Source organism: Notolepis coatsorum, assembly GCF_963971535.1.
Source record: "Notolepis coatsorum genome assembly, chromosome: 5".
Classification (NCBI taxonomy): Eukaryota; Metazoa; Chordata; class Actinopteri; order Aulopiformes; family Paralepididae; genus Notolepis; species Notolepis coatsorum.
The window spans coordinates 164,106,368-164,120,285 of record NC_140169.1 but is presented as its reverse complement, the minus strand read 5'-3'; the positions used below and the strand labels follow the sequence as shown (position 1 = coordinate 164,120,285).

The following is a 13,918-nucleotide window of genomic DNA, read 5'->3' as shown; positions in this document are numbered from 1 at the left end:
AGTGCAGGTGCTGAACTGCTGATCCGAATGTATAGGTAAAAACCATATAACGCGCGCTCGCATTCTTTGGGGGCCCACTAATACATTCTTTCATGGGGCCCAGAATCTACAGCTACGCCCCTGATTGTACGGCCCGCGGGCCAAATACGGCCCGCGGGATGATTCTGACCGGCCCGCAAAAGATTACATCACAATAATTTTTTTTTTTTTTTTTTACTATTTCTTTTCATGTCAACGTTCACACGCACAATATACGCTTACCTAGGATTTGACTTGATTCAACAACAAAGCAGTCGGGGCAATGGCAAAAGTGTGGTTATTTGAAGTTTGGATTTTTTTTCACAACTGAGGTAGGTAGATTACATTTTTAGAGACTAAAGTACAGAAAAAAGGTACCGTTGGGTACCGGTATCGATTCACAGGTACCGGTACCGTATCGGTTCAAATGTGAACGGTACCCATCCCTACGGAGCACACAACTGCAGGGCAAGGTCATTTTTGCTCATGAAATGCATAGCCATGTGAAAGCCTTCATGACAAAGTTGCAATTAATTTCAAGGCAACTAGGCAGCAACAATCTCGAACACATGAAAACCCTGAAAGAAGTCAAACCATCGGATGATCACCGGCACAGGTACTCATCCATGTTAGGAGAGGAGAACTGCATGATGAATTTTCAAGGCGTTTTCAAGATTTTAAAAAGGTTGAGGATGAAATGCAGCTGGTTTCCTCTCCCTTTAACCTGCAGTGTTGATAGTGCACCCACTGATGTTCAGCTTGAACTCATTGACCTGCAGTCTGATTCACTACTGAAAGAGCACTTTAAGTCAGCATCACTGCTAGAGTTCTACTCTGCTCTCAAGGAGGAGAACTTTCCAAACATGGGGAGACATGCTCAGAAGATGTTGGTTCTCTTTGGATCCACCTACACATGTGAACAGACATTCTCAGTCATGAAGTTTACCAAATCCAGGTACAGATCCTCTCTCACTGATGAACATGTCAGCTGTGCTTCGCATCTCCATCTCAGACATTCAACCTGACTTTGATGGACTTGTTAACTGAACACTGAATGAAAAAAAAGAACTGAAGAACACTAAAATGAGGGAATATAACAAGTGAAATGGGACACTTGATCCTTTTCTTTTTTCTGCACAGTAAAAAAAAAAGAACTGAAGAACACTAAAATGTGGAAATATAACAAGTGAAATGGGACACATGATCTATTTTTTTTGCACAGTTCTGAAAACATTAAATGTAAAGTCAAAAAGGCTACAAAACTGGGCTTTTCTTTACACAGTTACACAGTTCAGTGACATGTCTTGTTTATTTTAGCTACAAAGATGATGTGATGTCTTTAGAAATCTAAGAAAATCCTTGTTTCAATAGTATATGAAACTCAAAATGCCCTTTGTTATTAATGTGACTGAAAATGAGTTAAATGTTTCACATTTTGTTTATCATTATTATTATTTATCATTTTGGAAATTCTATTTGAATAAATTATATTTTTGAAAGCTAACCTCACCTTTTAATTGCCAAATAATAACATACACTCTTACCAGCGGTCAAAACAATGCCATTTACTGCTTGTTATATAGAAATAAAATATATTATGCATAATTGAGTTCGGAATTTTGGCCCGGCCCTCCAAAATATTTTCAGTTGCTCATTTGGCCCCCTGGGGAAAATAATTGCCCACCCCTGCTGTAGATACTAGGCTATATCTATATCTGTACATATACCTCACCTAATACTCTTACTAGTTACGCTGCTGGCCAGTATGACTTCCTACCATAGTGTCTTTATACCTGTATCACTGTACATATTAATACTAGAAATATGTACATACATCTGATTAGCACTATTACTCAGTAGTACTCATTTATATATATGTTGATCACCACACATTGTATATTACTATTGCACTATACTGTTATATTTGCACTCTGGTTGGACGGCAAACTTATTTTCGTTGTACTGTACTTGTGCTGCATAAATAGATTTTAATCTAATCTAATGAGTGAATGAATGAAGTTTATTTTTCGGTCTTGTTTACAGACAAATCAAACACAACCGTGTGGACTTACAAAAGGAAAGGAAAAGAAAAAAGAAAAGAAAAGAAAATCACAAATGTACATTATTCAAGGCAAGCTCACACACAAAAATCCAAAATCAACTAATCTAATCTAAACTAATCGAATAATGTCGTAATGAAATACGGTTTGAATGAGTACTCTCTCTCTCTCTCACCCATTTCTCTCCGCCCGCGTGGCTGATTTTGGGAACGCGGTCCAGCAGTGTGAAGAAGCGTGCGGCTGCCGTCTTGGCCTCGGCGTAGTCCGGGGTGAAGGAGGAGGCTCTGCCCAGGGCCGTCCCGCTGACGACCACGGCCAAGATCACTCTGGAGGAACAAGTGTTGGCACTGCGTTATAAGGGATGTCCGATATTATCTGCCGATATTGGCATTCAAATGTAATATCGGAAATGATCGGTATCGGTTTTCAAATATATATGAATGAATGAATGAATGAATGAATGACTTTTATTTATATAGCACCCTTCACAGCACAAATGCACAGGGTGCTTTTACACTACAGCTTAGTATATAAAAGCAAAACGAAAACAAAATCAGAAATAAATGACAACAACAACAGACAGCAACACTTTGGCTGCCTAAGGTTAAATTCATGATATACCATAGATTGCCAGCGCTATTTGTCTATGGAGAAAGTCCCCTTCTTTGCAGGGCTATAACTTTTTAAATTCTATTGCTACATTCAAAGTCCTATATGTATTGTTCATTGTGTAGCAACGTTAAACTTTTTCATTCACATATTCATAGTAAAGTATGGTCTAATGTATAAGTATGTTTTCATCTCTTTCTGCAGCTTTCTCCAGAACGTGATATATAGCCCCAAATGCATTATATTGATGATGAAATACAGTTTGATGGCAATCAGCGCGATATAAAAAATTCCAACTAGACGTACTTCTAGAAGTTACTACACGTCATCTGATGTTGACCGGATGGGCGAGGGGGCGTTTATAATTCCGTGGGCAGCGTTATACCAATCATCTAATGTGGGTCAAATGTTGATAATAGCAGTTAGTATCGAAGAAGGTACCGTTACACGCTCAAACTCACCCCAGTCTCCGCGCACCGTTGGGCGATCATCGTAGAGTAGAAATTCTATCATTATGGGATGGCGATTTACCCGGTCCATCTCCAGCTTGTATAATGGTATATACGTCCAAATCATGTTGTTTATCGAGTTATTGGCAATCGATCGCTATGTAGCGTGACGAGCCAGAGTCACGGGACATGTACCGAGTGGCCGGAAGCAATACGGACGTCTAGCACAACCTCTATGGCACATCCTGTTTAAGCGATTGCGCCGATCGGCCACCAGATGGCGCTCCTGAACCGCCAGAGAGCTCAGTGGGTCCTGCTGGTGGATCTCAGGCCAGCGGAGGGGACATATGAATCCGATCGCAGATTTTTGAAATATTGATATAAGGACGACGTAAAGCGTCCTCCGGCAACTTGAGCATGGCCGGGAATGACGTCTAAAGACGGTTCCCGGCACCCAAAGTGAGAACTGTGAAACCAGATAAAAAAGTAGAATAAAAGAATTTAGATAAAATCATCAGTCACTAATTAAAAAACAAAACTATACAAACAGTGAGGACAAGAAAGAGTGCCTATGTATGACCAAAGGCCTGTCTAAACAAATTAAATGTGTTTTTAGTTGTTTTTTAAAAGAGTTTTCAGAGGGGGAAGTTCGCAGGTCCAGGGGGAGAGCGTTCCAGAGCCTTGGTGCCGTCACCTCGAAGGCTCGATCACCCCTTGTTTTTAGCCTATGTTTTACATTTATTTAACCTTTATTTGTCAAAAGTATGCATAATGTTGTGTTAATTCCACAACAAGAGATATGTAATGTTAATTACCTGAAATTATTCCGTTTTGGGGGGGGGGGGGGGGGGGGGGGGGGAAACCCTGCATATAATATCGGTATCGGTTGATATCGGTATCGGAAATTAAGAGTTGGACAATATCGGTATATCGGATATCGGTAAAAAAGCAAATATCGAACATCCCTTTACTTTTGATCATTTCGGCATTTTTACAAAATGTATTTGTAAAGCCCGAAATCACAAGGTAATGCCCCCATGGGCCGGACAAGTCTTCTTTAAAACAAATCAAGAAGGTGCGGCCGGGTAGCGCAGCGGACTAAGCATCTGTCTACCACCACAGAGCCAGTGGGATCGAATCCAGCTGTGGTGCCTCCGGCTTGGCCGACCGTCCATACTGACACAATTGGCAGTGTTAGCGGGTTGGAAGCCGGTGAGGGTGGGTCCTGGTCGTTGTAAACAGCGACTCCTACAGTTCGGTCGGGGCGCCTGCACAGCGAGGGAAGGATCTGGAGGAGGTAGTGTGACCTTCCATGCGTTACACTCTCCCAGTGAGAGTCCGCGCCGCCAGGTGAAAAGAAGTGGTGGGCTGGCTACACATGTGTCGGAGGAAGCACGTGGTAGTCTCCGCCCTCCCGGACCGACGGTAGGGGGTAGAGTGCGCAACGACCAGGAAGGGGATTGGGAATTGACATAATGACTAACATTGGGATGGGAGAAAAAAACCAAAAAAGAAGGGGGGGAAAGATAATAAAAAAATAAATAAAAAAAAGTCAAGAAGAAACATCACAATAAATCGAGAACAAAAACCACCATAAAATCCAAATAAGCAACTTGGATGTCGGTGATAATATAGTGTTGCTATGGATGATCGATGTGTAGCACCCTGAAAATATGGCTATTATTCAGAAGTGCTGACTTGCCTTTTATCTCCCATGGTACACCAAGACTTATTAACTAGCTTCCATTAAATATCCCCTTGATCAATGACGCAGGTTTCTCCTTCTCATACCGGCTGGAATATGGATTATAAACAATAACCCTGGATCATATTCTTCCACCCAGTGTTTCCCTGTGGGGCTAGTAGGCGGTGCCAGCAGGGGGCGCCGGTGGCAGGCAGAGAGCGTACGAGAGAGACGGAGGAGGAAGCAAGTCAACTGAGACGGAAGTGTGAGGAACCAGCCTCTTCGACATTGGACTTGGATGTGATCGGTCATGTCTAGACAGAGCCCCGCGTAGGACCACACGGGTGAACGTATTGAATTTGAGTATATTACGGGTTATCCTAGAAAGGTAAACGTAGTAGCGTGTTGCATGTTTTCCCACTGAATAACCCTAGCGATACAACGAGTTATCCTAGAAGAAATGCGGTATAGCCAAGTGTGGCTTAAGTTAAAGATATTCCCTCCAGTGAGGCGCCCCGCCAGCGTGGCTTGAAGAAGACCGGTGTTTAGAGACACCCTGCATCATTATATATTGCGTCTAGCAGGAGGGCTGTTTGGGACCCCAAGAGTAGCTTCAGTGTAAGTAGGGCAAGAGTAGAGCCTCGCGTCTACCCAACACCGGCCGTCAACAATCAGTCTTCGCCGGCGTTCGATGTCTGCCCTGCACCGGCTGTCTTCAGGCCATCACGGGAGTTCTTCCCATCCAGCAGAGGTCGCCATCATCCAGCACGCGCTCTCAGCCCGATACTGCCCCCCTGCTCCAGCCCCGCTTGCTCGCGCCCGCGACGAGAGCGTTCGACGCCATCTTGCTACCCCGAACAGTGGTGGCGCGGCGAGGACGCCATCTTGGTTGAGTACAATAGAGCGTCAGTGCTCCGGATCTTATTGCACAGTACACAGTGTGGTGCGGCCTACGGGCGAAGCTAAACGTTGCTAAATCCAGTTCATAGGGGTACCCCATACACATTATATGCCGTATATATATGCCGTATATATATGCCGTATATATATAGTATTAGTATAGACTTATGTTTTGGTACAGTGGGCCCACATTTTTGATTTCCTTTGAGTGTGATAACGTGTTGGTTCTTTGATAATAATTTCCCATCTAATCAACCCTTTCCCAGTGGGGAGGTTCCAGACCTGAGGTATTATTCCTACCATATAATTAAAGCCTGATAGAGGTATTATACCTGGTACTGACCCATCCCTTTACTTTTGATCATTTCGGCATTTTTACAAAATGTATTTGTAAAGCCCGAAATCACAAGGTAATGCCCCCATGGGCCGGACAAGTCTTCTTTAAAACAAATCAAGAAGGTGCGGCCGGGTAGCGCAGCGGACTAAGCATCTGTCTACCACCACAGAGCCAGTGGGATCGAATCCAGCTGTGGTGCCTCCGGCTTGGCCGACCGTCCATACTGACACAATTGGCAGTGTTAGCGGGTTGGAAGCCGGTGAGGGTGGGTCCTGGTCGTTGTAAACAGCGACTCCTACAGTTCGCCGGCGTTCGATGTCTGCCCTGCACCGGCTGTCTTCAGGCCATCACGGGAGTTCTTCCCATCCAGCAGAGGTCGCCATCATCCAGCACGCGCTCTCAGCCCGATACTGCCCCCCTGCTCCAGCCCCGCTTGCTCGCGCCCGCGACGAGAGCGTTCGACGCCATCTTGCTACCCCGAACAGTGGTGGCGCGGCGAGGACGCCATCTTGGTTGAGTACAATAGAGCGTCAGTGCTCCGGATCTTATTGCACAGTACACAGTGTGGTGCGGCCTACGGGCGAAGCTAAACGTTGCTAAATCCAGTTCATAGGGGTACCCCATACACATTATATGCCGTATATATATGCCGTATATATATGCCGTATATATATAGTATTAGTATAGACTTATGTTTTGGTACAGTGGGCCCACATTTTTGATTTCCTTTGAGTGTGATAACGTGTTGGTTCTTTGATAATAATTTCCCATCTAATCAACCCTTTCCCAGTGGGGAGGTTCCAGACCTGAGGTATTATTCCTACCATATAATTAAAGCCTGATAGAGGTATTATACCTGGTACTGACCCAGACGTGGGCGATGAGTCGAATACTGATAAATGCTACAGGCAGTCTCTATATATCTCAATCACCTACTCGAGATATAAGCCTGCGGCCGCTCGATATCCCCCGGCGAGGCGCTAAACTCGCCAAGTTCTCGAGTCAATTACTATTTCTGTCAAGATTACTTCAAGTCACTGGTCTAGTTATCTCCAGTTGATATGAAATGTAAGTATGAAGAGTTGTTAATCTCTTCTTGTTTGTAATAAACCGAATGTATGTCTAGGAGAACTCTTATATGCCTATAATAAAAATAATATTATTATTATCATCATCATCATTATCATCATTTTACGAAAGGGCTTGTAATACTGCTCATTTGAAAGCTTGGTTGTATTACTACTCTTTTAATAAGTATTACCACTGTTAATAATATAACATTAGCGTACTAACACGTAATCATTGTTTGCACGCCCCAGTACCTCCTGTCAATCCGTCAGATCCGTCGATCCATGGTACCGGTCCTCAAGTCCTGCAGTGACTTGAACACCGATTTCCCACACAACTTGACAGAGTCCGTCGGACACAGAGATACCGGAACCCGCAAACAACAAACATAGCCATGTATAGTATTTATACAGTACATAGCATATATATATATATATATATAATATATATCTTTTAGCTGAAAAGCATTAACCAGTCAATTGATTCAATCCGTATTAGGTTACAGTACATTTATAGTCACCCTCAATAGGAAATCAGGGCGGCGGCTGGCATCGTGGCACATTGCTGGCAGAAATCAGTGCAAGGATTCAATAGATATTATAAAAAGCTGTTTTTATTTAGAAAGTTACAAAAAGGGACTGTATTGGATATATCCATTACAGTTTAAAATATTATATAAAACAAAACATCTTATCTCTAAGATCGCAATAGCCTGACACGGCTTGTGCCTGCCATGGAAAATCTGAAATTCTGGCTCTCGAAGTAGGAACAGTCATTTTTATATCGATCCGGCATCATATTTCTATTGGTCTAAAAACAGTGATGTCACAGTGATGTCATTTCACTAGCCAACCAACGTACAATACATAGTAAGGATGGACTCCTCCCCTTCTAGTCGTTACATTTACTGGAGAAGTAACAGATTACCTTCTTCTGGGAAAAATCCCATTACATCACTTAAACATGTATGCATGTCTGTTCTGCTTCCTCACTGCAAGGGTTAACTCCCTTACTCCATGGGCCTCTTTCGTTCTGAGACGAAGACGAGGCAGACTGCCGTAATATACAGTACATAGCCTAACACATACATATACAGATATATACAGATATACATACATATACATGTACAATACAGTGCTCATATACTTTAAACACTGATTGATCACACATCATATAAGTATTTTGTAGTTTAAGTTGCCAGTTCTCTCCTCTGCTCGTCTCACTCGGAGCTGTCTCTCAAGGTCGCATTCTTAAGGGTAACTCCTTACTGCATGTTCTAGGAAAAGGCCCTGCAGTATGGCAGAAGAGAATGGCCTGTGTACACTTGTGAATACAAAGTGAAGTGAATACACTTCCTGCATTATAAGTGTATAAAGAGTATACAGGTCATATACATAGCTCCAATCATATATAATAAACATAAGAACATTATACAAAGTGTCACTCGTTGACTTGTGGCACTTAACATGTGTTTACACATAACGTGTTTCTTCTCAATTCCTTTCTGACTGGGCATTACCAGCCAGAATACATATCACATCTAGACACCTATAGTAACATATGCCTAGATTTAAAACAAATATATACAATAAACCTATTGTATTGATTCCATTGATTCCATTGATTCCATTCTCCAGGATCACGCAAGATATTGTAGTGTACACAAGTTACTGTTCCAGAGTCCACAGTCCATAGTTCTCACAGTTTTACACAAGTGGGAGGAAGAATCTACAGACATTCCTCATAATCATATATAAGAACAGGATGTCATAATAACCAGTGTCACTAGTTGGCTGTGACACTTTACACCCCCTCTGTCATCCTGGTCGGTCATTTTCCATTGTCTTAATAGCGTCTGTACTGGGGGACGAGATGGCGATTGCGGGGTCACGTGGCTGTGACTCTCCACACCCCCTCTGTCATCTTGGTTCCCTGTTACCCTGGTAGCCGGCGGGAAGACTTGCATCTGTTGTTCCCTGGCTGGACGGCCCGACAGGATAGGGGTCACGTTGTTGCTTGGTATCCGGTGGGAAGACTTGCATCTGTTGTTCCCGGCCAACGCACCCAGGTGTTGTCGTCTGAATACAACACCTGGTGGTCATCTTGTGGTCACCCCCTCTGACCTCTTGGATCTCTCCCATAGTTTGAGGTAGGTTGAATTGTCACTTCTCGGGCGACCCCACGGGTCCCCGAGAATTGTAGCAGCAGTCCTCTATTGAAGTGTGGTTGGCCTGGTCGTGTGACCCTGTCCGTAGGCCTCGCAGGACATCACAGATACAGTCCACAGAGGACTCATTTCTTTTCTCTCTTTCAGGTCCATTCAGGGCTCTCGTCGCCCTGTAACCTGGGTCCAGGCCGATGTCTCTCTGTCTCCATGTCACAGGATATGCGGGCCTCCGGTCTAGGAGGTCTAGGAGGTCTAGGAGGTCTAGGAGGTCTAGGAGGTCTAGGTGAGGACCTTGAGGATGCTCTGGAGCTTGACCTATCCCGGTCTTCCTCCATTTCTGAGTTCTGATCTGGGTCAGTATATTCCTTTTTGCCATTCGCTGCGTCGTCCACTGACTCCGGGGGACCCCCCCCCCCCGTCTAAGAATGCTCCTGGCCCGAAATAGGGCAGGTTCTGATCCTTCCGGTCCGAACTGTACTGTCGGTCTCCTTGGTGTATCCTAAGGAGGGAGGTCGGTTCATTCCAGGATCGCAACATATTCACTTTGATCATCTGATCCTTCATAGAGCGTACAGCTCTCTCTGCCACCCCGTTCGTATTGGGCTGGTAGGGTACAGAGTATTGGGCCATTACACCCGCTTTCTCCAGTAGTTTCAGTCCTGCTTTCTGATACTGCTATTCGTCCCGATGGCACTGGTTCAGGTTTTGTCCCCCTTACCATCGCACATTGTTCACAGACCTTTCGGACTGTTGTTTCCGTCCACTTCCTTCTTGCACAGGGGGTCGACCCTGTGTTGTGCTTGTCTCGGTCCAGACTGGGTAGTTAGTTACTGTTATGTCTGGTGTTAGCTCTGGCTAGTTAGCCTGCTGTAGACTCAGGCTAGGTAGCCTCTTGTAGACTCAGCTCCTGCTGATGACACCAGCCTGTATGATTACGCTGGTTCCACTTCCGTCACAGTAGCAGGACTCATGCTCCTGCTAGCTTCTGGCTCGTTATCCTGCTAATAGCTTCTGTTAGCAATGGCTAGTTATCATGCTATAGACTCGTAGAGTTTTTCTACTTAAGTTCTGACTGTAAGTAAACATTAGGTTACTTCTAGTTCATGTGACCTGTTAGTCGCAAGTATAATATTCTACTTAAGTTCTGACTTTAAGTAAACATTAGGTTACTTCTAGTTCAGGTGACCTGTTAGTCGCAAGTATAATTTTCTACTTAAGTTCTGACTTTAAGTAAACATTAGGTTACTTCTAGTTCAGGTGACCTGTTAGTCACAAGTATAATTTTCTACTTAAGTTCTGACTTTAAGTAAACATTACGTTACCCTTTAGTCGTGAGTAAACGCTACTTCAAGCTGTTACTTATCAACCCTCTCTTGTTCCTGATAGATTTTTTTACCAATTCACTATTAGGCTGTCTGCTGCGCTCTGCAGACCATCTACGTCATTTATTGTTCCAGATCTCGAGCATTAGGAAGAGTCTCGGTTGGAGAGGTTCTGCTGATAAGATCAATCTTGAGTAAGGTTGACTCAAATCTGTAACTAATTTTACTCCAGAGGCACCTGACAGCAGTTATTTCAGTTAATATTCTTTCGGCTGTTAATACCTATTCAATTAGTATACAGCCCAACTCACTTGAACTCATGTTCTAAGCCCCGGAACCTCCAATCCGTTTTGACAGACCTATAAACCAGTGACTTGGCCACCCCAGCACTACAGCGTCCTGTATGCTAAAGCTTCCGAGCCCCCACAAATCTGATAGGCCCAATCGGATGTAGAGACCCTGATGCTCGCTCTGTCCCCCCGCGTCAAGGTGCTAAGCTTGATGAGAGTTTGCAGAGTCTCAATTTTTATCCATAGGCGCTGGTGAGTGTACATATCATGCAGCTGATATGGTTGGTAGGGTGCTAACCTACCAAATAGTTACTGTCAGGAAATCCCTTCTGAATGAAATAGATTACAAATTCACTTTACTTTACTCTGGATTTAGAGCAAGGACGGACATCTTTACATATTATACTTAAAATATATACAAAATGCATGTAGTATTCTATGTCATGTTTCTTCCTAAATGACAATAACAGTATATATTATTCCTCTTGACAGATGAGCTGTATGTCAAGTGCAGTTTGCACTTGCTTGAGTCTCATGTGTCAGGGCCCCAGAAGGTAAGGATACTATCTGTCATGTACGAAGGTCAAACGACCGCACCTGAAGAGTATCTGGAGTAGGCTGTACATGAACAGAAACAGCCTCTCTCAGTAAATGTTTTCAAAATAGTCCCGGGCAGGTAGGTAATAACAAACACAAGACGTTTTCAAATGGTAAATTAAGGTTTTATTCAAATGTGGGGGTTTCAACCCACTGCCTTTTCCCAAAGGGAAAAGGGGATGTCGTCGGTGGGGATTTCAACCCACAACAATTAACAAACAGGGAGATATAAGGGGAGAACAAACAAGGGAAGTATAATAGTAAACAAGTCTGGACAAACACAAAGAACCACCACTCTAACCATGCTCCAGTTTAGGATGAACACCAATCCACCTCCTCTCACAGGGAGTGTGGGATGAACCACCGCTCTAACCGTACATCTCACGGCTTAGGATGAATCTAGGAAGCCAACAAGATCTACATACATATACTTAAACATACAAGCTCACCTTCTTAAACATAGAAACACCACTCTACCCATGTGCAGGATGAATCCAAGGTGGCCAACGATATATACATCTCCCACAAACATGTAAACACAATGGCAACCTCACTCTACTCAAAGACTGAGCAATTGACTGAGAATGAGGCGCCGAGATGTGTGTGTGCCGTCAGGTATTTGACTACCCATCCCTCTTGAGCTGATTGCCAATCAGCTGTCATTCATTAGCAATCAGCACTCTTCAGTAGGGATGGGCAGCACCTGACAGGGAGAGAAGAGACAGCATTAGCTCTCATGTTTACACACACACACATCATATACAAAACAACACATTAAAATATACTAACCTGATGTTCAGAAGGTGTCATAAATACAGTAATAATGGTAATGACCAACCCACGTACCCAAGGTACGTCACACCTCCCCCCATAAGAGCGAACCTGTAGGGTTAGCAAAACATTATTACTTATTACCCAACATCCGATTAGTACCACCCACCAGGAAAAACCAAAACAACAACAACCTCTACTTTGACAGGCCGCACTGCCGATAACGTCCTGTCAACAGGAGACAACAAACTGGAACTTCCTGGAAAAAACAAATAAACACAAAAAATCATCTCATCACGCTCAACAGGACAGCACACAGGGAAAATCTTCTCTCCTGTTGCGTCACAAAAATAACATGGTCAGGATAAAAAATGATGCCACTCAAATTAGAACCTTGGTACCGGCTGGAACAATGACTTTCCTCAGAGGTATCGCCTCCGGGAAACGGTGGAACCACATATAATTGTCAACATGTAATGATTTTCCGCCCTTGTTTTAGGCACATGACAGACACATGTTCAAAAGGTTCCCCCATGTCCGGAATGGAGCGCAGGGGAGCCGGATGCACCCCCTGATTTGGCGTCCACACTAGTAAAAGTTTTAGCAATACCTAAATTAGCAGACCACACACGGTCAACGTGCCACCATGTACATGTAATGTCCACATACCATCGGCAACACCATTTGACGCTTTGTATTCCAGTCTTCTCCAGACTGCAAGCCTGTCACACCTGGCCTAGCCACCCAGGTGCGCATCAACACTCCCTTTTCTATCAAAAAGGTGTGTTTCCTACTATCAGCAGTACTGGCTACTGCCGCGAAACAGCTTGTGAGTGAAGAATCATTCCGCTGGGCATCAATCAACGCCTGACGTGCCAGTGGCAAGGGCACGTCAGGGAACTTTGACTCCACCCGCGTCCTCTGAACACCACTCACACTCTCCCCCATGGCGCCACTAGATGGCCACCTGTCCCCAGCCAGAGCCTTGCCACAGATAGTCACTCAACGTCAAAGCCTGAGTTTGCTTCCTCTCCCGTGCCTTGGTGACAACACAAGCAGAAAAAACATTGGGGTGATTATTTAATCAATACATCAGAACACAAGTCAGTTAATGGAGCGTTTTCAACCTCCAACACAGGGATCACACTCTCCCCAGCCAGTCTGGACCAAACACAAAGAACCACCACTCTAACCATGCCGCTCCAGTTTAGGATGAACACCAATCCACCTCCTATCACATGGAGTGTGGGATGAACCACCGCTCTAACCGTACAGCTCACGGCTTAGGATGAAATCTAGGAAGGCCAACAGGCGACCGGAAAACAACCTGTGATAAGATCTGACTGTACATGCACCTTATGTAACGGCATGCGCATACACCTCATTTCTATACCTCTTACCATCGCACTAGACTGACAGTAAGAGTTTTCATTTAGCGGCAAGACATCAGCCAGGATGCACTCTGTACTCTGTACTCTGTACTCTGCACCCTGCAGAATATAGTTATGAAAGAAAATATACTCCCGTAGCAACACACAATACTACACGAATCAGACTTCAATAAGCCCCACAAAATAGCCACTCACCTATGGTACTCAATAATGTCCCTGTGCAACACTCAACAGCCACATTATGCAGTACGACAA

At 44.2% G+C, this 13,918-nt stretch overlaps 1 protein-coding gene across 1 annotated transcript in view; it reads right to left on the bottom strand.

Annotated features, from left to right (window-relative positions):
• The window catches only part of abcb11a (ATP-binding cassette, sub-family B (MDR/TAP), member 11a), a gene marked incomplete at both ends in the record, with an annotated part of 324,913 nt that overhangs the window by 3,525 nt on the left and 307,470 nt on the right, over positions 1–13,918 (bottom strand). The window contains one exon of the mRNA XM_084314361.1: positions 2,254–2,404. Within this exon, the coding sequence (XP_084170487.1) occupies positions 2,254–2,404 (151 nt within the window). The remainder of the gene's footprint in view (positions 1–2,253; positions 2,405–13,918) is intronic.